The sequence below is a fragment of the Scyliorhinus torazame genome, chromosome 11 (genome assembly GCF_047496885.1).
Source record: "Scyliorhinus torazame isolate Kashiwa2021f chromosome 11, sScyTor2.1, whole genome shotgun sequence".
In the NCBI taxonomy this organism is placed as follows: domain Eukaryota; kingdom Metazoa; phylum Chordata; class Chondrichthyes; order Carcharhiniformes; family Scyliorhinidae; genus Scyliorhinus; species Scyliorhinus torazame.
In genome coordinates, this window is record NC_092717.1 from 198,582,996 (window position 1) to 198,609,125 (window position 26,130).

Below are 26,130 nucleotides of genomic sequence, written 5' to 3' on the forward strand. Positions count from 1 at the left end.
CGAATGTGGCCATGAACAAGAGGAGGTCTTTCGAGTTGCATCGAGGGATGAGGCAGGGGTGTCCCCTCTCCCCCCTGCTCTTTGCACTGGCGATTGAAACCCTGGCTATGGCACTGAAGGAGTCGAGGAACTGGAGGGGGTTGGTGCGGGGTGGGAGGAGCATAGGGTGTCGCTCTATGGGGACGATTTGCTGCTATATGTGGCGGACCCGGTGGGGGGAATGCCGGAGGTAATGAGGATCCTCTGGGAGTTCGGGGATTTCTCAGGGTACAAGCTCAACATGGGGAAGAGCAAATTGTTCGTTGTTCACCCAGGGGACCAGGAGAGGGGGATTGGCGAGCTCCCACTAAAAAGGGCGGAGAGGAGCTTCAGGTATTTGGGGGTCCAGGTGGTCAGGAGCTGGGGGGCCCTGCATAGACTTAATTTCACAAGGCTAGTGGAGCAAATGGAGGAGGAGTTCTAGAGATGGGACTCGTTGCCGCTGTCCCTGGAGGGTAGGGTGCAGTCAGTTAAGATGACGGTGTTCCCAAGGTTTTTGTTCCTGTTCCAGTGCCTCCCCATTCTTATCCCGAAGGCCTTCTTTAGGCGGGTTAACAGGAGCATAACGGGGTTTGTGTGGGCGCGAGGGACTCCAACGGTGAGAAGGGTGTTCCTGGAGCTGAGTAGGGATGGGGGGGATGGGGCTGGCACAGCCCAACCTCTGTGGGTACTACTGGGCCGCCAATGTGGCGATAGTGCGCAAGTGGGTGATGGAGGGGGAGGGGGCTGCATGGAAGAGGCTGGAGACGGCGTCTTGTGAGGGTACGAGTCTGGAGGCGCTGGCAACGGCGCTGCTGCCGCTCCCTCCAATGAGGTATACCACGAGCCCGGTGGTGGCGGCTACCCTCAAAATCTGGGGGCAGTGGAGGCGGCACAGGGGGGAAGTGGGGGCCTCGGTGTGGACCCCAATACGGGGGAACCACCGGTTTGTCCCAGGGAGAATAGATGGAGGGTTTTCGGGGTGGCACAGGGCAGGGATAAGAAGGTTGGGGGGCCTGTTTGTGGATGGGAAGTTCGCGAGCCTGGGTGAGGTGAAGGAGAAGTATGGGCTCCCCCTGGGGAACACCTTTAGGTAGTTACAGGTAAGGGCGTTTGCCAGGCGGCAAGTGGTGGAATTCCCGCGGCTGCTGCCACACACAGCACAGGACGGGGTGCTCTCGGGGGGGTGGGGTGGGTTGGAGAGGGGAAGATCTCGGAAACGTACCAGGTGATGCAGGAGGAGGAGGAGGCCTTGGTGGTGGAGTTGAAAGGTAAGTGGGAGGAGGAGTTGGGGGAGGAGATCAAGGAGGGCACGTGGGCAGATGCCCTTGGGAGGGTGAACTCTTCCTTTTCGTGCGCGAGGCTCAGCCTCATACAGTTTATGGTGCTGCACAGGGCACATGACCAGGACAAGGCTGAGCCGGTTCTTTGGGGGTGAGGACAGGTGTGTTAGGTGCTCAGGGAGCCCGGCAAATCACACCCATATGTTCTGGGCATGCTCAGTGCTGGAGGAATTTTGGAAGGGCGTAGCGAGGACGGTGTCAAGGGTGGTAGGATCCAGGGTCAAACCGGGCTGGGGGCTTGCAATATTTGGGCTTGCAGGGGAGCCGGGAGTGCAGGAGGCGAAAGAGGCCGGTATTCTGGCCTTTGCGTCCCTGGTAGCCCGGCGAAGGATTCTTCTTCAGTGGAAGAATGCGAGGCCCCCAAGCGTGGAATCCTGGATCAACGATATGGCGGGGTTTATTAAATTGGAGAGGGTGAAATTTGCCTTAAGGGGATCGGTGCAAGGGTTTTTCAGGCGCTGGCAACCGTTCTTGGACTTCCTGGCAGAACGGTAGACAATGGTCAGCAGCAGCAGCAACCGGGGCGGGGGGGGGGGTTCTATTTTATTTTTGTTTGTTTACACTGGCGGATCTGAGGGGGTGTATATATTTGCTATGTTTGCTATGTGTTAATTCGGGATGTAAATTTATTATTTATGTATAGGGGCAGGGGGGCATGGGGGTTGTTTTATTTTGTTCTGTATTTAATTCTGTTGGGTTCCTTTTTCATTCTGTTGTTGATATTTCGTGAAAACCTCAATAAAAATTTTTTTTTTTAAAAACATAAACAAATAACAAAAAGGAATCAGGAATCACCCATAGTCACCATCAACACATACAGTCCCCCTCCCCCCAACCCTCCCAACCCCCCCCTCCCCCTCTAATGTTGGATGTTATCCAATTCTTGACAGTCCATAATGAATAACGCCCATGAATTGTAGAACCCCTCCATCCTTCCCCTCAGTTCAAACTTAACATTCTCAAGAGTCAAGAATTCCAACAGGTCCCCCTGCCACGCCTGGGCACAGCGTGGAGAGGTTGATCTCCATCCCAACAGGATCACAACGGATAATACAACGGTGCTACACAGTTGCACAATATGCTGTTCTTTATTCATGCAGGGTATGTCAAGAGTTCTATCTGACAATCTTTCACCGCTGAGCTTCATAGGTATGATTATAATTTGTTAGGCTCGATTCTATGAACCCTCCCTTTCTCAGGTCACAAGAATTCTGATGGTGTAACTTTCCAGAGTTCCTTATCAACTGAACAACTATCAGCACCCGGGTTCATGGTTTAGCCCCTTCTTGTAAGACACCCAGCCTTTTAAGTATCTCTGAGCGAATCACACAACCTTCCAGGTTTTAGATCTTTTCAGCCAGTTTGTACAGTGCCTCAGGAGCTCTGCATCTGTGTGCCAGGTCACATGGACTAGTATTTCTTATTTTTGAAGAAAACTACTTTTTACTACCCTTTACGATTAATACAAATTTTTAAAGTATTTTTCAAATATTCTTCAAAATAATAACAGATCCCACAGAAGTTTTAAAGAAATGACAAACTTTCCGTACTGAACTACTTCTGGGTCAAAGTTGTCACACCAGAATCTCTGTGAACAGGTGGGAGTGCCCCCCCCCCTCCCCCCCCCCCCCCCCCCCCGCCCCCAACCAACATGAACCCAATACTGTGCATTATAGAATGTCTGGGCCATAAAATCTCCATGCCATGTGTCTATTCAAGTGGATTTTAAAAATACCATGGCTGCACATGAAGAAGAGTGAAGAATTCTTTCAGTGTCCTGGACAATATTCTCCCCAATATTCATTTATCTAGTTTGTAGTCTGTGATATTTAGCCACGTGCAAATTAGCCATCACATTTTCCAACACAACCAGAGCGACCAAAGTTTTTTATTTTAAAAGTATTTAAATGTGAAGTACTTCTGTATGGCGGCGCAGTGGTTAGCACTGCTGCCTACGGCACTGAGGACCCCGGTTCGATCCCGGCCCCAGGTCACTGTCTGGGTGGAGTTTGTACATTATCTCCATGTCTGCGTGGGTTTCACCCCCCCACAACCCAAAGATATGCAGTTTAGGTGGATTGGCCACACTAAATTGCCGCTTAATTGGAAAAAATTATTGGGTACTCTAAAAAATTTTTTTTAAATGCTTCTGTACAGCCGAGGACATGAAAGGACCATGAATATGAGTTCTTTCTCTTCGTAGTGTAACTCGAAACAATTTTAATCAAATTGTGATCTTTCTGATGTGCTAGAAAACATGATGTATTAGATGTAGCATGCATGGGAGCAACAAATGAATCTTAAACCATGGTTCTGAAAACTCTCAACCACTGGGGTTTTCCCTTGTGTCATTTGTCTTTTGTAGATGAATCGATGGAGACTGATTGTTAAGATTGAGAACAGCTCCATTATATGACTGGTCAAAAACTCCATCACTGGATCCTGATATATGAAAACTATAGCAGTGTGCCCTTCATTAGAAGCAGATTATCAATAAAATCACTGGATAGATACATAAATGATATTGTATTATTCAACTGTTTATAAAGTGAAAATGATAGATTGAAAAGCAGTGTTTGGTTAACTCAATTTACTTTTTAATTAAGGGACCATTTAGCGTGGTCAATCCACCTATCCTGCACATCTTTGGGTTGCGGGGTTGAGACCCACACAGAAATGGGGAAAATGTACAAACTCCACACAGACAGTGACCCGGGGCCGGGATTGAACCCGGGTCCTCAGCACTGTAAGGCAGCAGTGCTAACCACTACTTTATTTTATTGATAATCTGCTTCTAATGACGGGAACACACTGCTATAGTTTTCACATATCAGGATCAAGTAATGACCCCATCGTGCCGCCCAATTTAGTTAACTCAATTGACTAGATGGCTAGAGTGTGGTGCAGAATAACGCCAGTAGATTGAAGGTTCACACTCTGTACTGGCCATCCTCAAGAAGGCCTGCCTCCTTGCCTTGCCCCATGTTTGTATGGAAATGTGTGCCTCAAATTATGTAACAGATTGGCCCATAACGTCCTGGTTCCACAGCGTCACATTTAGGAGTATCCCAGTGATACACTGGGGTTTCCGTCTAGGTAGTTCCCATGTAAGGGTTTACCCAGCAATTGCCCAGAAGAGCTAACTTCCTCTGGACAATTGAGCTGGGCTGGGATCCAAGCGATTTAAATAGCTAACCCCATGTAATTCTGCTATTTTACTCTGATCGTTCCTGAGTTAGAAGGAAAAAAAAATCACTTCTAACTCCAGAGTTACTATTTAAAACACCAGACACAGCCTCGCACGGGACACCCTGCACATCGATGACACCCCCAGGGGACCCATTCGACCATAGCCCCCCCCCCCCCACAACCCTACCCTCTCATCCCACACCTTCACTCTGCCCACCCACCTGGCTGAACTCCCTTACACTGCCCCTCCCCTATTTTCAATCCTGCCCTCCTGTCTGATCCACCCCACCCCTTCCTGACCAGTCTGCCGCTTCCTGTCCGGTCCGTCCTGCCCCCTCCCGGTCATCCCTCCTCCTTGCGGGTCCCCCCAATCACCAATCCTTTCCCTGATTTTCAGCTTTGCTTGTTTTAACATAGATTAACATAGAATTTACAGTGCAGAAGGAGGCCATCGAGACTGCACCGGCTCTTGGAAAGAGCACCCTACCCAAGGTCTACACCTCCACCCGATCCCCATAATCCAGTAACCTTACCCAACTCTAAGGGCACTTTAGAGTATTTGTACTATATGTGGGTGGATGCTTGGAAATAAAGTTTAGAATTCTGTACTTTCATTAAAGCATTGTGAAAGTAATAGGGTGTGACTTGTTGGTTTGTGTTTTAAAACTAGAGCAATTAACTTGTCTGTAAAATCAATCTTCAATTACACGGCTCAAGACTGTAAACCTAATCCCATTGAGACAACAAAGAACAAAGAAATGTACAGCACAGGAACAGGCCCTTCGGCCCTCCAAGCCCGTGCCGACCATGCTGCCCGACGAAACTACAACCTTCTACACTTCCTGGGTCCGTATCCTTCTATTCCCGTCCTATTCATATATTTGTCAAGATGCCCCTTAAATGTCCCTATCGTCCCTGCTTCCACTACCACCTCCGGTAGCGAGTTCCAGGCACCCACTACCCTCTGCGTAAAAAAACTTGCCTCGTACATCTACCCTAAACCTTGCCCCTCTCACCTTAAACCTATGCCCCCTAGTAATTGACCCCTCTACCCTGGGGAAAAGCCTCTGACTATCCACTCTGTCTATGCCCCTCATAATTTTGTAGACCTCTATCAGGTCTCCCCTCAACCTCCTTCGTTCCAGTGGGAACAAACCGAGTTTATTCAACCGCTCCTCATAGCTAATGCCCTCCATACCAGGCAACATTCTGGTAAATCTCTTCTGCACCCTCTCTAAAGCCTCCACATCCTTCTGGTAGTGTGGCGACCAGAATTGGACACTATACTCCAAGTGTGGCCTAACTAAGGTTCTATACAGCTGCAACATGATTTGCCAATTCTTATACTCAATGCCCCGGCCAATGAAGGCAAGCATGCCGTATGCCTTCTTGACTACCTTCTCCACCTGTGTTGCCCCTTTCAATGACCTGTGGACCTGTACTCCTAGATCTCTTTGACTTTCAATACTCTTGAGGGTTCTACCATTCACTGTATATTCCCTACCTGCATTAGCCCTTCCAAAATGCATTACCTCACATTTGTCCAGGTTAAACTCCATCTGCCATCTCTCCGCCCAAGTCTCCAGACAATCTAAATCCTGCTGTATCCTCAGACAGTCCTCATCGCTATCCGCAATTCCACCAACCTTTGTGTCGTCTGCAAACTTACTAATCAGACCAGTTACATTTTCCTCCAAATCATTTATATATACTACAAAGAGCAAAGGTCCCAGCACTGATCCCTGTGGAACACCACTGGTCACAGCCCTCCAATTAGAAAAGCATCCCTCCATTGCTACCCTCTGCCTTCTATGGCCTAGCCAGTTCTGTATCCACCTTGCCAGTTCACCCCTGATCCCGTGTGACTTCACCTTTTGTACTAGTCTACCATGAGGGACCCTGTCAAAGGCCTTACTGAAGTCCATATAGACAACATCTACTGCCCTACCTGCATCAATCATCTTAGTGACCTCCTCGAAAAACTCTATCAAGTTAGTGAGACACGACCTCCCCTTCACAAAACCGTGCTGCCTCTCACTAATACGTCCATTTGCTTCCAAATGGGAGTAGATCCTGTCTCGAAGAATTCTCTCCAGTAATTTCCCTACCACTGAAGTAAGGCTCACCGGCCTGTAGTTCCCGGGATTATCCCTGCCACCCTTCTTAAACAGAGGAACAACATTGGCTATTCTCCAGTCCTCCGGGACATCCCCTGAAGACAGCGAGGATCCAAAGATTTCTGTCAAGGCCTCAGCAATTTCCTCTCCAGCCTCCTTCAGTATTCTGGGGTAGATCCCATCAGGCCCTGGGGACTTATCTACCTTAATATTTTTTAAGACACCCAACACCTCGTCTTTTTGGATCACAATGCGACCCAGGCTATCTACACCCCCTTCTCCAGACTCAACATCTACCAATTCCTTCTCTTTGGTGAATCCTGATGCAAAGTATTCATTTAGTACCTCGCCCATTTCCTCTGGCTCCACACATAGATTCCCTAGAGACCTTGAGGGACTGGCTGTGTTGTGTGGATACACCAGTGAGATTATGTAAACACCATTATTTCTCTGACAATGTCTTTCAGCACTTTTGACAAAACTAGCAATCATGCACGACACTTGTGTTGTCTGTGAAACTCACTTGACCCACAAATCCAGTCAGTAGGCTGTTGCAGAACCAGCTAATGATGCTGTTTTTTTTTTGTGTTTTGAGCTTCAGTCAAAACCCAAAATCTAAAATAATACATAAAATAAGGTCGATTTATGCTTTGCAACATAACACTGGCACCAGGAAGATCTGTCGGTGCTGCCATTGTCACTGAGATTTGAGTAAAGTGTGGTGCTTTTGATTTTTTTGTTCAAAATATACAAACCATAGACTTTCAGTTTCCAAAATTGGGTTGCCGATGGGTCAAATGTTCTGAACTGTGCAACACTGGTAAAATAATCAGGGCTGCAAGTAGCAGAAAAGGGCAGCACGGTAGCACAAGTGGATAGCACTGTTGCTTCACAGCGCCAGAGTCCCAGGTTCGATTCCCCGCTGGGTCACTGTCTGTGCGGAGTCTGCACGTTCTCCTGTGTCTGCGTGGGTTTCCTCGAGGTGCTCCGGTTTCCTCCCACAGTCCAAAGACTTCCAGGTTAGGTGGATTGGCCATGATAAATTGCCCTTCGTGACCAAAAAAGGTTAGGAGGGGTTATTGGGTTACGGGGATAGGGTGGAAGTGAGGGCTTAAATGGGTCTGTGCAGACTCGATGGGCCAAATGGCCTCCTTCAGCACTGTATGTTCCAGGGTTTAGCTGGTTTAGCACAGGGCTAAATAGCTGGGTTTTAAAGCAGACCAAGGCAGGCCAGCAGCACTGTTCAATTCCCGTACCAGCCTCCCCGAACAGGCGCCGGAATCTGGCGACTAGGGGCTTTTCACAGTAACTTCATTTGAAGCCTACTTGTGACAATAAGCGATTTTCATTTCATTTCATGTTCTTTGTTCTATGTAATAGTGGCAACAATTTGAGCTGATGATTGAGGGGCTGGTTTAGCACAGTGGGCTAAACAGCTGGCTTGTAATGCAGAACAAGGCCAGCAGCGCGGGTTCAATTCCTGTACCGGCCTCCCCGAATAGGCGCCAGAATGTGGCGACTAGGGTCTTTTCACAGTAACTTCATTGAAGCCTACTTGTGACACTAAGCGATTATTATTACTATTATTATTATTATTATTAATGATTTAAGAAGACTATGGCCCAGATCTTCCAGTCTCCATATAGTCAGCGACCAGACATACCCCACTCTCTCCCAAAAGATATGCTACATGATCTCTCGGAAGTCCGAACGTAATCACTCTCTGGGAATTTCCTGGGAAATTTCAATTCCAATGGGCAATTACCGTGACCTCTGGGATCCACCAAATAACTTTTCAATGTTGAGTTAGAGTCAGAGACTTCAGATCAGTGATGAGCTAGTGAGTGGGCCACATGGGTGGCCCTTCCATTACCTCAGTGGGCCACAAGGTTGAAATCAGACATGTTCACTAACTATCACCCTTTAATAAGATTAAATGCATTTAATACATGCTGAATATTTCATAAGTTATAGAAAATGCTTAATTATTTATACATAAAAGAACTGCCGTCAACTTTAAATGGTAAAAGCAAAAGAAATATTTATGCTTTGATTGGATTGCAGAGAGAGTGTGCGACTCTCACAGTCAATGTTGTGTGCAGTCAGCATACACTTCACGTGCCCTTATTTTATATGCACATCCCTTCAGTTGTACCTATAGGAAAAATTCTATGCGGATGGAAATCAGCAAAATCTGGCAAAAGTCAACAAAATGCCTCTTGGGCTGCACCCGGAACCCTGACGGGTCGCAGTTTGCCCACCAGTGCTTCAGACAGTTCTGACTTACCTGGATAGCTGCACAGAAGATGTCTAGGTTAAAATCTTGTCTGACACCTGGATAACTATAGAACTGACTCCCCAATCACTCAAACTGAAACCCCCTCTCAGCTACTCCACCCCTACCCTCCTGACTATCCCTGAATTCCCCCAACCCTCAGACTACCCACTTACCTTACCCACCCTACCTTTTTTCCCACTTACCTTCGCCATAGCTTTTCAGTTAAGCTTTGGGACATTGTTACTTACCAGAATACGGCAGCTAGCGCCATAAAAAGGGAACGGCGCTTCTGCACAAACATGTTCCCCTACTCCATTCGAGGTTTCCTGCACTGATTAGGTCCTATAGGATCCTCCATCGGTAGATTGCCCTGAATAATTGGAGAAAGGTAAGTGTGTAATTTTTGTTGCCTGATCAGGGTTGGAAATCAGGGTTCCAGGCCCATATTATTCCAATAGCCTCTTGCAGTTAAAGCACACTCGTATAGTGCTAAAGAAGCCAAATTAAAATTTTCAGGTTTGATCCTCAGTTTTACCTATTTAATCTTAGCTATATGGACCACTTGCCCATCTCGAATGGCCTCCTCATCCCTAAGCTTGTAAGGAGGAAGGTATGGAAAGATAATTAGGATTTCTGGCCTCCCCACCATCCTTACCCCCCTCACCTAATGATATCCAATGACTTGCTGGGAAACTCTACATGTGTGAATATTGGGTGAGGTATGTTTCAATTATTTCAGGTCTCAAAGTTCAGACACACATGTAGGATGGTATGCCTGAGTAAGAGTTTACAATTTCAGAAAATGAGGGAGAAATTTGACATGTGACATTGTAATATGTCAGCGCAAGCTTAAATGGAAGGAAAGGTGTTGAACATTATAACGTGTCGTGAAGTGCCTTGGGGGGGTGATCATCTGCATGAAAGGCTCTGCATGTTTGCAGATGTTGTGATTGTTTTTCCTTCTGCCATGAAAGCTGCCATATGGAGCAGCCATCCCGGCTATGTCAATTTTTGGACAAATCTTGAAGCAGCTCCATGTGCATCAATGGGAAATGTACATTTCTCATGTTGCAGCATGGATTCCTGAGGTTAGATGCGCTTCTCTTTCAGGAACCCCCAGTAGTGGAGCTGATCTAGGACACCCATAATTGGAGTAAATTGAGGTGATCAGGTTGGAATGAAAGCCCACTTGAAGGTCCTTCATTCTGCCAGAAATATTGAAATTTCAAGAAAGTGACAAATAAATGCAGTGTTTTTTCATTAAAAAGGCAAAGTGCAGGCCACCTTGCATCTCTCGGCTCAAATCCAGCCCAGGATGGTATCATTGTCCCTTCAATTGCTTGATCATCTTTGGCGAAATTAGCTTAGACAATCTCAATGCATTTCTCAATGGAACCAAACATGAAACTACCTTCATCGTGGTATTAAATGTTGATGGTTGTTTTTGAAAATGGGAGGAAAACAGCATTCTGGCTGCTATGCTGAGTTTGTGGTTGGATAAAAGGGAAAGTTTAACTCTACCTGACTAGTGAATATTTAACGCTGAAGTGGAAGTTATCTTGTTTCCTAGTGTTGGCAGAGGGTGAATAGGTGGCGAGAAGGGCTGTTTGCCCTCTGCTCAGCACACTACCATGGAAGTGCTGCTCGAATTAAGAATTTCGGTGTAAGTACTTATTAACCTTTGCCTTGCATACTCGGCTGAAAAAACAGTGCTTTGTATTTTACAATTGCGCTCTGTTCTAATCCCCCAGCACCATCTTCCAATCTCCCTGCCTTGCAGCTGGAGATGCCTCTCGACATCAGCCACAAACCCAAGGTCTGCAAGAAGAAGCGATCATCTGCGTCATTCGGCACCGAAGGAACCAACACTCATCCCGTCCCCTCTGTGAAGGAGAAGAGCGTGGAAACTGTGCATGAGAAGATACTTAGGAAATGTGTCGACAGAGACAGAAATGCAGAAGTTGGTAAAAACCATTTCTGTTATTCCATAGAAGCAGGAACAGACTTACGGTGATTAACCTTGTTGAAAACAATTCTGCTTGAAATTTATACAACTTCCCCTTCCATCCACAAATTAACTAGTCACTGATATTACCATATTCATAGTGAATCTTTATATATGGAAATCCTTTTCCGAACAAATTTTCACCTAACATCACAAATTGGCAATAGTGCCTGCTCACCTGTATTTGAAGCACAGCTGAGGTGAATGAATTTGCCTCTGAATTTTCAGGCCAAATCAAGCCTTCAGCAATCTCTGAAGAAAAGCCTAGAGACCCCGAGACTTGCTAGAGCATGTCCTCAATACCAGCGTTGTCTGGTATATTATGTTGATAACCATAAGACTTAGGTGACTTCTCGAATACTGAAATTAAAGGGGGGGGGCATTGATTACCTGGATGATGTGTGTTCAACAACAATCTATGATTGGCCCTCTGTGCTGTTGCCTGGGATCCAAAATAGTTAAGCAACTGGGATGGAACAGTTGTCATGGACCAGAGCACATGCCCATGCTTTGAGACAATTCTTTGTGACTGTGTACTGCCACCGAGATGAGAAACAAAAAGTAAGATGTGATATTGGCTGGAGAGTGCATCGCTGACAAATTAAATGAGCGATCACATGTCACAAGACACTCTAAAGTTAAGAATTAATCCTGAGATGGTTCATATTTTTCAATTTGCTTTTTTTTTTGTAGGTGAGTGGAAAACCCAAGGGAGATTTTCCTCATTTGTGGAGTCTGCTTCCTTAACTCTCAGTTTAGTTATTAATGACAGCTGAAGATACATTCAGAAGCATCCTGGATTTTGAGATTCAGTATCATTGTTTTTGATTTATGTTCTCTTAATCTAATTTTCCACCTTATCTTCTGAAGGTTCATCTTAGGAGCACAGTTCCAGGGACGTCAGAAGCACTCCGGTACTTTACCCAAATGGCCATTCCTCATGGGTGAGCCTCGACAGTGAGTGTTGACAGACTCTGTGACTCTGGACTCTGTGTGTGGGGGAAAACACAATTTGAGTCCAATCCTGTCCTTGCCCAACAAGCAGATGCAACCATTACCAGCAGGAGTTCTGAACAGCAACATGCTTGAATTTTTATTTGCCTTTGCCCTTCAGTCGAGAATCACTATAACTAATTGTAGCACTCCTTCTATCACCAGAGCTAACATCAAAAACCTAGGCATATGTAATGGGATTGAACATCCTGGTTTCTGTGGTTCGGCGTTCGGCTGAGTAGATTTTTAAAATATATAAACGTGCGTAGTCCAAGGAAATACTTCAAAATAGAATTAGAATGATTATTGTTTTAATGGTAATTTTGCGCAAGTGTGTTTCTGTAGATACTCGATAATATTGAGGATCTGCCTGAAGGCGGCAGATTAAACTATCAGTGCTTCCTACAGGAGTGAAAAGCGAAAAGAAGATGAAGTATGAAGAGAAGAACTCATTGCCTGGTATGAAGCAATGTTACAATATTTAAGGCTGGTGTTAACTTTTGTGTCCTCCTCTGCGCCCACGTGATGCAGGAGGCAAGACTCTTAAGAGCAAGTTCAATAAGAGTTTGCTTCTGGTAGACAATCTTACCAGATGAGACTGTGGTAATGATATACCCCTGGTTCTCCAAATTGTCCCTGTCTAGCAAGCCTGCAATGTTTCATTTACCATACAAAAATATTTTGATGCAAAGCTCAATACTTAAAATCTGAGATTAAATGAAGAAATGCCAGAACACATTAACATCTGAATAGGGAAAAGAAAGATTTAACGTTTCAGGCATCACGAAGGGGAGCAGACACACCACCACCTGATGTTCCCCTCCAAGTCACTCACCATCCTGACTTGAAAATATAGTCCTTCACTGTCGCTGGGAAAAAGATCCTGAGACGTGTCCCTAACAGCACTGTGGGTATACCTAGAGCACGGAATGCAACAGTTCAAGAAGGCAGCTCACTACCGTCTCCTTCCGCTGCCGCCCCCCCCCCCCCCCTTTAAGGAGAAAGGGTTGGTGCTTCTATGGGCAGGAGAGCACCAGAATTTTACGTGGAATGGGCACTCTATTAGATTATACCACGTCATGAGTGCAGACCGAGTCAGGAAAGGGCTGCCTTTAACAAAGTGAAATACTCCCTATATACGAATGGAGTCAACTCAGGATGATTTATCCAGCCCACCTTCGTGACAGATCTTGTGATAAAGACAATATTTGTGACTCGCCGGAAGTGCTGACTCCTTTGTCCAGAAGCACAGTTTGTGCTCCGTTTAATCTGATCTGTGGCTCGTTGTTTGAGCACTTTTCATGTTTGTTGTATGTGCGTATTCTATATATAAGGGATTTCTACAGTTCGCCCCTGACAATAACCTTTTTTCTTTCTTTTCGTTATTGCCATTTGGTGTGACTTTCAGTCGCCCTTGTGGCTCTCTAAATTGAATAAGTTTTTACTCCCCAGTTGGAAGCCTCCCTGCCAACGAGGTGTGTTAGTTAACGGGAGTGATATTAATGGGTCTTCTGCAGCTCATAATAGTTCTCAAAATGAGCTTGGAGTTTGTGTTGGATTGTGTTCTGTTATTTGTAGATTTTAGGTTCAGCTATTGTTTGTCACCATTCCATTTGCTTTTGGGTGTGGTTATGCTCGACAGTGATGGCACCTTTGGGTTGGGGAGGGGGGAAAGTGGGGTGAGTTTTTGTTTTAACTTGAGTTTGCTGGCGGTGTATGCTGGTCTCTCTTTGTCAAGTCATCTGACTTGGCTCGGTGGCCATCTTGGATTGATCTTTTTGCTTTGTCTTCTCAGTGCCTCTTGTTTAACACCTGTCCTTGGCAATAGCTGGCTCTGGTTTGTGGGGTGGCAGTAGATCTCCAATCTGAATAATTACCTGGAACTTTAGGGGATTGAATGGCCCTGTAAAATGATCAAGAGCATTTGTGCATCTTAAGAGCCTAAATTCAGATTTTTGTTTGGCAAGAAATCCATTTATGCACTAAAGATTAGGCCAGGCTGCGCAAAAGGTGGGTTAGGCAAGTTTTTCATTCTGGTTTTAACGGCAGGGCCAGGGGCACAGTGATTTTAATCAACAAAAGTGTCCAATTCTCCTCATCCCAGATTGTGGCTGACCCAAGCGGTCGATATATAATCATATGCGGCTCCCTATTAAACACTCCAGTAGTTTTGGTCAACGGCTACGCCCCTAATTGGGATGATACGAATTTTATCAACTTTTTGTCGTCTTCACTCCCCAACTTCAATACACACCATCTGATTTTAGGAGGCGACGTGAACTGTGTTCTGAACCCAAAATCGGACCGCTCAAAACCCAAATCTTTCGTCCCTTAGGGAGTGGCCGGGGCTTTATCTTCCTTCATGGCTCAGATGGAAGGGGTAGATCCCTGGCGGTTTTTTTACATCTAAATGTCAGGGATTTCTCCTTTTCCCTCATGTTCACCATGTGTACTCTCGCATTGATTTTTACGTTCTAGATAGGGTTCTCCTCCCATCAGTGGTGGCAGCTGAGTACTCAGCAATTCATAGATCATAGAATTTACAGTGCAGAAGGAGGCCATTCGGCCCATCGAGTCTGCACTGGCCATTGGAAAGAGCAATCCACTTAAGCCCACACTTCCAACCTATCCCAGTAACCCCACCTAATCTTTTTTGGGGACTCTTAAGGGCAATTTAGCATGGCCAATCCACCTGACCTGCACATCTTTGGACTGTGGGAGGAAACCGGAGCACCCGGAGGAAACCCACGCAGACACGGGGATAACATGCAGACTCCGCACAGACAGTGACCCAAGCCGGGAATCGAACCTGGGACCCTAGAGCTGTGAAGCAACTGTGCTAACCACTGTGGTACCATGTTGTCCCTTGTAATCTCTGACCCCCCCCCCCACACACACTTTGTCAATCTGTTGCTGGGGTCCAGCCCCACACAACATCCTCCTTGGAGGTTGGATACTGCCTGCTTTGCTGTCTCATAAGTTTTGCAAATGCCTATCCACCTCTGTCGACGACTACATTAAATAAAATAAGTCTGACTCCATTTCCCCTTCCACGCTGTGGGAGGCTCTTAAGGCCAGCCTCAGGGGGGGGGGAATTATTTTTTAGAGCACACATGTGCTAAAGATGAAGAAATTAGAAGAACAGAGGTTGGCGGACTCCATTGATGATCAGTACTCACTCAATCCCACTCTGGAATTACATGCAAGCAGATAAAGGTTGCCGACCCAATTTGAGCTGCTAACGACCAAGAGGGCCAGACGTATGCTGCAGACTTCCAAAGGGTATTTTCTAAAAGTATGGGGAGAAGGCCAGTCATCTTTTAGCACACCAACCTAAACTCCTGTGATACTGTAGATACTCAGCCTGGGCAGCAACCTCGTTTCTGCCCTCTCCAGGTCATTGTGACCATTACATCCTTATTACCGTAACCTGTATAAATCTGAGCCACCCGCAGACAAGTCTGCTCATGGCTGATTTTCTGGACAGCCTGCCCATCCCAACTGTCAAAACAGTCAAGAGGTGTGAGTTGGACTCCCCGATACAACGAGATTTTAAAATACAGTGGTCTTATGCAGGCTGGTAAGGCCGCTCGCCCGGATGACTTTCCGATCAAGTTTTATAAGAAATTCTTGGAACAATTTACACCTTTGCTGTTAGATATGTTCAGTGACTCCCTATCCTGTGGTTCATTGTTTCCAACCCTTACTCAAGCCTCTCTTTCCTTGTTCCTTAAGAAGGACAAGGACCTGACTGAGTACGGTGCGTACGGAGCCATCTCACTCTTGGACGCAGATGTGAAGCTGCTTGTGAAGATTCTGGCACTCCGGTTGGAACCTTGCCTTCCAAGCATAATTTCTTTTTTTTTTAAAATATATTTTATTCAAGATTTTTTGGCCAAACATAACAGTACACAGTTTTTCTTTTTAACAACAATAAAACAATATAAATAACAGTGGCCAGTTTTAAACAAATAAATAAATAATATATAAACAAAAACTAAATGGCAACTGCCTTATCAAAAATAGTTACTCTCCAAAAGTACAATCTAACAGTCCAATATACATTACCTAAAACAAATGCCTATACATATACGTACATAAGCAACTGGGATCAAGTAGATCCCTTGAAGAGTATAGAGATTGTCGAAATAGAGTTAAGAGGGAAATCAGGAGGGCAAAAAGGGGACATGAAATTGCTTTGGCAAATAATGCAAGGGAGAATCCAAAGAGATTCTACAGATACATAAAGGGGAAAAGAGTAACTAGGGACAGAGTAGGGCCTCTTAAGGATCAACAAGGGCATTTATGTGCAGAGCCACAAGAGTTGGGTGAGATCCTGAATGAATATTTCTCATCGGTATTCACGGTGGAGAAAGGCATGGATGTTAGGAAACTAAGGGAAATAAATAGTGATGTCTTGAGAAGTGTGCATATTACAGAGGAGGAGGTGCTGGAAGTCTTAAAGCGCATCAAGGTAGATAAATCCCCGGGACCTGATGAAATGTATCCCAGGATGTTGTGGGAGGCTAGGGAGGAAATTGCGGGTCCCCTAACCGAGATATTTGAATCATCGGCAGCCACAGGTGAGGTGCCTGAAGATTGGAGAGTGGCGAATGTTGTGCCCTTGTTTAAGAAGGGCAGCAGGGAAAAGCCTGGGAACTACAGACCGGTGAGCCTAACGTCTGTAGTAGGTAAGTTGCTAGAAGGTATTCTGAGAGACAGGATCTACAAGCATTTAGAGAGGCAAGGACTGATTCGGGGCAGTCAGCATGGCTTTGTGCGTGGAAAATCATGTCTCACAAATTTGATTGAGTTTTTTGAGGGAGTGACCAAGAAGGTAGATGAGGGTAGTGCAGTAGACGTTGTCTACATGGACTTTAGCAAAGCCTTTGACAAGGTACCGCATGGTAGGTTGTTGCAGAAGGTTAAAGCTCACGGGATCCAGGGTGAGGTTGCCAATTGGATTCAAAATTGGCTGGACGACAGAAGGCAGAGGGTGGTTGTAGAGGGTTGTTTTTCAAACTGGAGGCCTGTGACCAGTGGTGTGCCTCAGGGATCGGTGCTGGGTCCACTGTTATTTGTGATTTATATTAATGATTTGGATGAGAATTTAGGAGGCATGGTTAGTAAGTTTGCAGATGACACCAAGATTGGTGGCATAGTGGATAGTGAAGAAGGTTATCTAGGATTGCAACGGGATCTTGATCAATTAGGCCAGTGGGCCGACGAATGGCAGATGGAGTTTAATTTAGATAAATGTGAGGTGATGCATTTTGGCAGATCGAATCAGGCCAGGACCTACTCAGTTAATGGTATGGCGTTGGGGAGAGTTATAGAACAAAGAGATCTAGGAGTACAGGTTCATAGCTCCTTGAAGGTGGAGTCGCAGGTGGACAGGGTGGTGAAGAAGGCATTCGGCATGCTTGGTTTCATTGGTCAGAACATTGAATATAGGAGTTGGGACGTCTTGTTGAAGTTGTACAAGACATTGGTACGGCCACACTTGGAATACTGTGTGCAGTTCTGGTCACCCTATTATAGAAAGGATATTATTAAACTAGAAAGAGTGCAGAAAAGATTTACTAGGATGTTGCCGGGACTTGATGGTTTGAGTTTTAAGGAGAGGCTGGATAGACTGGGACTTTTTTCCCTGGAGCGTAGGAGGCTTAGGGGTGATCTTATAGAGGTCTATAAAATAATGAGGGGCATAGATAAGGTAGATAGTCAACATCTTTTCCCAAAGGTAGGGGAGTCTAAAACTAGAGGGCATAGGTTTAAGGTGAGAGGGGAGAGATTCAGAAGGGCCCAGAGGGGCAATTTCTTCACTCAGAGGGTAGTGAGTGTCTGGAATGGGCTGCCAGAGGTAGTAGTAGAAGCGGGTACAATTGTGTCTTTCAAAAAGCATTTAGATGGTTACATGGGTAAGATGGGTATAGAGGGTTATGGGCCAAGTGCGTGCAACTGGGACTAGCTTTATGGTAAAAAAACTGGGCGGCATGGACTGGTTGGGCCGAAGGGCCTGTTTCCATGCTGTAAACTTCTATGATTCTATGATTCTATGACATCCCTGAGAGCCCGCCCGGGTCCTCCCCCCTCCCCCCTGGGTTGCTGCTGTTGCCTTCTTTCTTTTCCACTCCCTCTATCGTTCTGTGAGGTAGTTGACGAACAGTTGCCACCGCCTGGTGAACCCCTGAGCCGAACCCCTTAATACGAACTTGATCCGTTCTAGCGTTATAAACCCTGCCATGTCATTTATCCAGGTCTCCACGCCCGGGGGTTTGGCTTCCTTCCACATAAGCAATATCCTGCGCCGGGCTACTAGGGACGCAAAGGCCAAAACATCAGCCTCTCTCGCCTCCTGTACTCCCGGCTCTTCTGCGACCCCGAATATAGCCAACCCCCAGCTTGGCTCGACCCGGATCCCCAACACCTTCGAAAGCACCTTCGCCACCCCCACCCAGAACCCCTGTAGTGCCGGACATGAGCAGAACATGTGGGTGTGATTTGCAGGGCTTCTCGAGCATCTCCTACACCTATCCTCTACCCCGAAAAATTTACTGAGCCGTGCTCCAGTCATATGCGCCCTGTGTAAAACCTTAAATTGTGTCAAGCTTAGCCTGGCACACGAGGACGACAAGTTTACCCTACGTAGGGCATCAGCCCATAGCCCCTCTTCGATCTCTTCCCCCAACTCTTCCTCCCATTTCCCTTTCAGCTCATCTATCATGATCTCCCCCTCGTCCCTCATTTCCCTATATATATCCGACACCCTACCATCCCCCACCCATGTCTCTGAGATCACTCTATCTTGCACCTCCTGCGTTGGAAGCTGCGGGAATTCCCTCACCTGTTGCCTCGCAAACCGCCCTCCGTTGCATATACCTAAACGCATTCCCTTGGGGCAACCCATACTTTTCCGTCAGCGCTCCCATACTTGCAAATGTCCCATCCAGGAACAGATCTCTCAGTTGTACTACCCCAGCTCTTTGCCATACTCCAAATCCCCCATCCATTCTCCCCGGAACAAACCTATGGTTATTTCTTATCGGGGACCGCACCGAGGCGCCCATCCTTCCCCTATGCCGTCTCCACTGCCCCCAGATTTTTAGTGTTGCCACCACCACTGGGCTTCATAGAATTTACAGTGCAGAAGGGGGCCATTCGGCCCATCGAGTCTGCACCGGCTCTTGGAAAGAGCACCCTACCCAAGGCCAACACCGCCACCCTATCCCCATAACCCAACCAACACTAAGGGCAATTTTGGACACTAAGGGCAATTTAGCATGGCCAATCCACCTAACCTGCACATCTTTGGACTTGTGGTGTATTTCTTCGGTGAGAACGGCAACGGTGCCGTCACCATTGCTTGTAGGCTGGTCCCCTTGCAGGACGCCCTCTCCAATCTCTTCCACGCCGCCCCCTCCCCTTCTTCCATCCACTTACACACCATTGAGATATTGGCGGCCCAGTAATAATCGTTTAGGCTCGGTAGTGCCAGCACCCCCCTATCTCTACTACGCTGCAAGAACCCCTCCTCACCCTCGGGGTCTTCCCGGCCCACACAAAACTCATAATACTTTTCTCAATTCTCTTAAAAAAAGCCTTCGTGACCATCACCGGGAGGCACTGAAACACAAAGAGGAATCTCGGGAGAACCACCATTTTAACCGCCTGCACCCTACCTGCCAGTGACAGGGACACCATGTCCCATCTCTTGAAATCCTCCTCCATCTGTTCCACCAATCGTGTTAAATTAAGCCGGTGTAAGGTTCCCCAATTCTTGGCTATCTGAATCCCAAAGTACCGGAGGTCTCTTGCTACCTTCCTCAGCGGTAAATCCTCTCTTTCCCTGCTCTGCTCCCCCGGATGCACCACAAGGAACTCACTTTTCCCCATGTTCAATTTGTACCCCGAAAAATCCCCAAACTCCCCAAGTATCCGCATTATCTCTGGCATCCCCTCCACCTGGTCAGCAACATACAACAACAAATCATCCGCATACAAAGATACCCGGTGTTCTTCTCCTCCCCTAAACACTCCCCTCCACTTCCTGGAACCCCTCAGTGCTATGGCCAGGGGCTCAATCGCCAATGCAAACAATAACGGTGACAGGGGACACCCCTGCCTCGTCCCTCTGTGAAGCCGGAAATAATCAGACCTCTATCCATTCGTGACCACACTCGCCATCGGGGCCCTATACAGCAACTGTACCCATCCGATATACCCATCTCCAAAGCCAAATCTCCTCAGCACCTCCCACAGATAATCCCACTCCACTCTGTTGAATGCTTTCTCGGCATCCATCGCCACCACTATCTCCGCTTCCCCCTCTGGCGGGGGCATCATTATTACCCCTAGCTGTTCGCGTTCAGCTGTCTCCCCTTCACAAACCCGGTTTGGTCCTCATGGACCACCCCCGGGACACAGTCCTCTATCCTCGTCACCATCACCTTGGCCAGAATCTTAGCATCCACGTTTAAAAGGGAAATGGGCCTATAGGACCCGCATTGCAGCGGGTCTTTTTCCTTCTTTAAGAGGAGCGATATCGTTGCCTCTGACATAGTCGGGGGCAGCTGCCCCCTTTCCCTAGCCTCATTAAAGGTTCTCGTCAAAAGCGGGGCCAGCAAGTCCATATACTTCCTATAAAATTCCACCGGGAATCCGTCTGTTCCCGGGGCCTTCCCCGCCTGCATGCTCCCAATCCCTTTCACTACCTCCTCCATCTCAATCTGTGCTCCCAGTCCCGCCCTCTCCTATTCCTCCACCTTAGGGAATTCCAGCTGATTCAGAAAGCACATCATTCTCTCCTTCCCTTCCGGGGGCTGAGCTTTATATAATCTTTCGTAGAATGCCTTGAACACCCCATTCACTCTCTCCGCTCCCCGCTCCATCTCTCCCTCCTCATCTCTCACCCCCCCCCCCCCCCCCCCCCTTATCTCCCTCGCTGCTCCCCTCTTCCTCAATTGGTGGGCCAGCAACCGGCTCGCCTTCTCTCCATATTCGTACTGTACACCCTGTGCCCTCCTCCATTGTGCCTCTGCATTACCCGTAGTCAACAAGTCAAATTCTACATGTAGCCTTTGTCTTTCCCTGTACAGTCCCTCCTCCGGTGCCTCCGCATATTGTCTGTCCACCCTCAAAAGTTCTTTCAGCAACCGCTCCCTTTCCCTACCCTCCTGCTTTCCTTTATGTGCCCTGATAGATATCAGCTCCCCTCTAACCACTGCCTTCAACGCCTCCCAGACCACTCCCACCTGAACCTCCCCATTGTCATTAAGCTCCAAGTACCTTTCAATACACCCCCCCACCCTTAAACATACCCCCTCATCCGCCAATAATCCCATGTCCATTCTCCAGGGTGGGTGCTGTTCTTTCTCCTCTCCTATCTCCAGATCCACCCAATGTGGAGCGTGGTCCGAGATAGCTATGGCCGTGTACTCCGTCCCTGTCACCTTCGGGATCAATGCCCTTCCCAAAACAAAAAAGTCTATCCGTGAATATACTTTATGAACATAGGAGAAAAACGAGAACTCCTTACTCCTAGGCCTGCTAAATCTCCAGGGGTCTACTCCTCCCATCTGCTCCATGAAGTCCTTGAGCACCCTAGCTGCAGCCGGCCTCCTCCCGGGTCTGGACCTCAATCTGTCCAGCCCTGGGTCCAGCACCATATTGAAGTCTCGCCCCATTACCAACTTTCCCGCCTCTAGGTCCGGGATACTTCCCAACATACGCCTCATAAAATTTGCATCATCCCAGTTCGGGGCATATATGTTCACTAGAACCACAGCCTCCCCTTGCAATCTACCACTCACCATCACGTATCTACCCCCACTATCCGCCACTATGGTCTTTGCCTCAAACAGTACCCGTTTCCCCACTAATATAGCCACCCCCCTGTTCTTTGCATCTAACCCCGAATGAAACACCTGCCCCACCCATCCTTTGCGTAGTCTGACCTGGTCTATCAGTTTCAAATGCGTCTCCTGCAGCATAACCACATCTGTCTTTAATTTATTTAGGTGTGCGAGTACCCGTGCCCTTTTAATCGGCCCGTTCAGCCCTCTCACATTCCACGTGATCAGCCGGGTTGGGGGACCCTTTACCCCCCCCCCTTGTCGACTAGCCATCCCCTTTTTTAATCCAGCTCCTCACCCGGTTCCCACGTACCCGTATATCCCCCCGACGGCGCCCTCCCGCCTCGACCACCCCACCCCGTACCAGCTCCCCCTTCTCCCCAGCAGCAGCAACCCAGTTACCCCCCCCTGCGCTAGATCCTTTTCTAGCGTAGTTGCACCCCCCATGTTACTCCCAGAAGTCAGCAAACTCTGGCTGACCTCGGCTTCCCCCCGTGACCTCGGCCCCCACTGTGCGAGGCCCCCTCCTTCCTGCTTCCCTGTTCCCGCCATGATTACCATAGCGTGGGAACAAAGCCCGCGTTTCCCACTTGGCCCCGCCCCTAATGACCGGCGCCCACAGTTCCTCATCCTCCCTCCCCCCTCCCCCACAACATGGGGAAGAGAGAAAAGTTACAGGGTCGCAAGATTAACAACTTGAAAAATCATCCCCTCCCCCTTTTTCCCCCCTTCACCCCACGTAATCACACCACCACTTTGTCCCAAACGTTCTTTTTCTTGCCCGCCTATTCCAGCTTCTCGTCCACAATAAATGTCCACGCCTCTTCTGCCGTCTCAAAGTAGTGGTGCTTCCCTTGGTGTGTGACCCACAATCTTGCCGGCTGCAACATTCCGAATTTGACCTTCCTTTTGTGAAGCACCGCCTTAGCCCGATTAAAACTTGCCCTCCTTCTCGCCACCTCCGCACTCCAATCTTGATATACGCGGATCACCGCGTTCTCCCACCTACTGCTTCGAGTTTTCTTCGCCCATCTGAGGACCATCTCTCTGTCATTATAGCGGAGAAATCTCACCACTATGGCTCGAGGTATTTCTCCAGCCCTCGGTCTTCGCGCCATAACTCGATAAGCTCCCTCCACCTCCAACGGGCCCGTCGGGGCCTCCGATCCCATTAACGAGTGAAGCATCGTGCTCTCATATGCCCTGACGTCTGCCCCTTCTGCGCCTTCGGGAAGACCAAGAATCCTTAAATTCTTCCTCCTCGCATTATTCTCCAGCACCTCCAGCCTTTCCACACACCTTTTGTGTTGTGCCTCGTGCATCTCTGTCTTCACCACCAGGCCCTGTATTTCGTCTTCATTTTCAGCGGCCTTTGCCTTCACGACCCGAAGCTCCTGCTCCTGGGTCTTTTGCTCCTCCTTTAGCCCTTCAATCGCCTGTAATATCGGGGCCAACAGCTCCTTCTTCATCTCCTTTTTTAGTTCTTCCACACAGCGCCGCAGGAACTCTTGTTGGTCAGGGCCCCATACTAAACGGCCACCTTCCGGCGCCATCTTGCTTTGTGCTTGCCTTCCTTGCCGCTGTTCTAAAGGATCCTCTGCAATCCGGCCGCTTTCCTCTCCTTTTTCCATCCGTATCCAGGGGGGATTCCCTTCTGGTTTACCACACAGTGTTTTTAGCCGTTAAAATTGCCGTTGGGGCTCCTATTAAGAGCCCAAAAGTCCGTTCCACTGGGAGCTTCCGAAACGTGCGACTTAGCTGGTCATCGCCGCACCCGGAAGTCTCCAAGCATAATTTCAGAGGACCAAACAGGTTTTGTAAAGGGTCGTCGGTTATCAACTAGTAAATGTCACCTTTTAAATGTTTTTTATAATCTTTTAAAAACATTTTTTTGAGTACCCAATTCATTTTTTCCAATTAAGGGGCAATTTAATGTGACCAATCCACCTACCCTGCACATCTTTGGGTTGTGGGTGCGAAACCCAAGCAAACACGGGGAGAATGTGCAAACTCCACACAGACAGTGACCCAGAGCCGGAATCAAACCTGGGACCTCGGCGCCACCGTGCTGCCCTGCTTTTTAAATGTTATACTTTCCCCCTCTCTTGCACCTGTATCATGACGCAGTGAATGCATTTGACAGGGTAGAATGGGATAATTTGTTTGAGATTCTTGGAATATTTGGATTTGGCCAGAGATTTGTCTCATGGATCTATTTGCTATACAATAACCGTCCTGCCAGCATACACATAAATACTCTACAATCTACTTCCCACTGAATAGGGGCACTAGGCAGGGCTGCCCACGCTCTAGCAATAGAACCTCTCTCTATAGCCTTGAGAGCTTCCAATCAATGGAGGAGTATTAACCGAGATGGGGTGGAACATCGAATATCTCTTTATGCAGGTGACCTCCTTTTATACATTACAGGCCCAACTCCCTCCATCAATGGCATGATGAAGACACTTAATAGTTTCGGCACCTTCTCTGGTTAGTAATTAAATCTAGGTAAGAATGTATGTCAACCTCCCTGGAAGACGAGCCCATTTAAGCACATTACCCCCCAAGTTTTGATTACTTGGGGATCAGGGTGGCCCACAATTGGGTCTCTCTCCGCAAATTGAATTATTTCAGCCTGATCAACAATGTTAGAACAGACCGACAGAGATGGAACAATCCTCCTTTATCCTTGGCTGGCAGGATTCAAACAATAAAAATGAACATACTCCCTAGGTTTTTCTTTTTCTTTCAGTTCCTCCGCATTTTCCTGCCCAAATCCTTTTTTATCAAGGTTAATAAATTGACATCCACCTTTATCCGGGTGGGCAAATATACCAGACTCCGCAGCGATCTACTCCATCGGGAAAGACAGACAGGGGGCTTGGCCCTCCCAAACTTATTGTTTTATTACTGGGCTGAAAATATCAAAACAATCCTGCTGTGGATCAGATTCCAGTTCAATCTGGGGCCAAATAAGGCTCGCTCTTGTACTACATCCCCTCTCCTAGCCATAGTTCCTACACCATTGCCCTTTTCTCCCGCTAGATTCTCCTCCAACCCGGTGGTGGTCGCCTCTCTTAGGATCTGGAAACAGTTCCGACAACATTTTAAACTCCTGTTCTTGTCTTCACTGGCCCCTATCTGTAACAACCACCTTATCGTACCTTCAGGGCTGGACTCAACCTTTAATTTGTGGAAATTGAAGGGACTCAAGCACTTTGGTAACCTATTCATGGAGGGGAGGTTTGCCAGCTTTAGGGAATTAGCAGATAAATTTCAGCTATCCAAATTTAGTCTTTTTCGCTCCCTTTCAAGTTCGCAGTTTCAACTGCATGGCTTTTCCTTCCTTTCCTCTGGTTCCACCTCCCACCTTACTGGAGAGGATTCCATCCTCGGCTCAGCTGGGCAGAGGGCCTATCTCTGACCTATATGGCCACATCTTCTCACCTGATCCCTTCCCACTGGACGGGGTGAGGGTGAAATGGGAGAGTGAACTGGGCCCTACACTCACAAACGAGGTTTGGAGAGGCCCTGTACAGGGTCAACTCCATGTCCACATGTGCCCAGTTAAGCCTAACTCAGTTCGAAGTGCTGCATAGGACATACTTGACCAAGGCAAGGATGAGCGGCTTTTTCCTGAATGTTGAGACCGCTGTTCACTTGCCCCCACAGATCATACACATGCGTTTTGGTCCTGCCCCAGACTTGTCAGCTTCAGGACTTCCTTTTATTAAATTTTTATTTTTATTTTTTATTCTCCTCCTTTTTCACATTTTCTCCCACATTTACACCCATCAACCATAAACAATAATCAGCAAGATATGTCAATCCCCATAATAACAACGATCCCATCCGCCCACCAACTCCCAAACCTCAGCCCACATGTTTACATAAACAAATGACAAAAAGGAATCAGGGATTACCCATAGTTACCCTTAATCTATACAGCCCCCCTCCCCCACCCACCCCCCAACTAATGTTCGATGTTATCCAGTTCTTGAAAGTGCATAATAAATAGTGCCCATGACTTGTAGAACCACTCCGAGCTTCCTCTCAATTCGAACTTAACCTTCTCAAGGGTCAAGTGTTCCAACAGGTCCCCCCCACCACGCCAGGGCACTGGGTGGAGAGGCTGCTCTCCATCCCAGCAGGATCCGCCTTCGGGTGATCAACGAGGCGAAGGCTATGATACCTGCCTCCGCTCCAGTTTCCAACCCTGGCTGGTCCGACACCCCGAATATGGCCTCCTGGGGACCCGGGTTCAGTTTCACACGCACCACCTTGGAAATTACCCTAAACACCTCCTTCCAGTACTCCCCTAGCTTTGGACAGG

At 47.6% G+C, this 26,130-nt stretch overlaps 1 protein-coding gene across 4 annotated transcripts in view; it reads left to right on the forward strand.

Moving 5' to 3' along the window:
- Positions 1–26,130, forward strand: part of phf20l1 (PHD finger protein 20 like 1) — a 208,469-nt gene that overhangs the window by 149,971 nt on the left and 32,368 nt on the right. For 3 of the 4 annotated variants that reach the window (XM_072468230.1, XM_072468229.1, XM_072468231.1), the window contains 3 exons: positions 10,697–10,955; positions 11,821–11,894; positions 12,352–12,402. In XM_072468230.1, coding sequence (XP_072324331.1) covers positions 10,697–10,955; positions 11,821–11,894; positions 12,352–12,402 — 384 coding nt within the window. The remainder of the gene's footprint in view (positions 1–10,696; positions 10,956–11,820; positions 11,895–12,351; positions 12,403–26,130) is intronic. The other variant, XM_072468232.1, reaches the window with a different exon arrangement.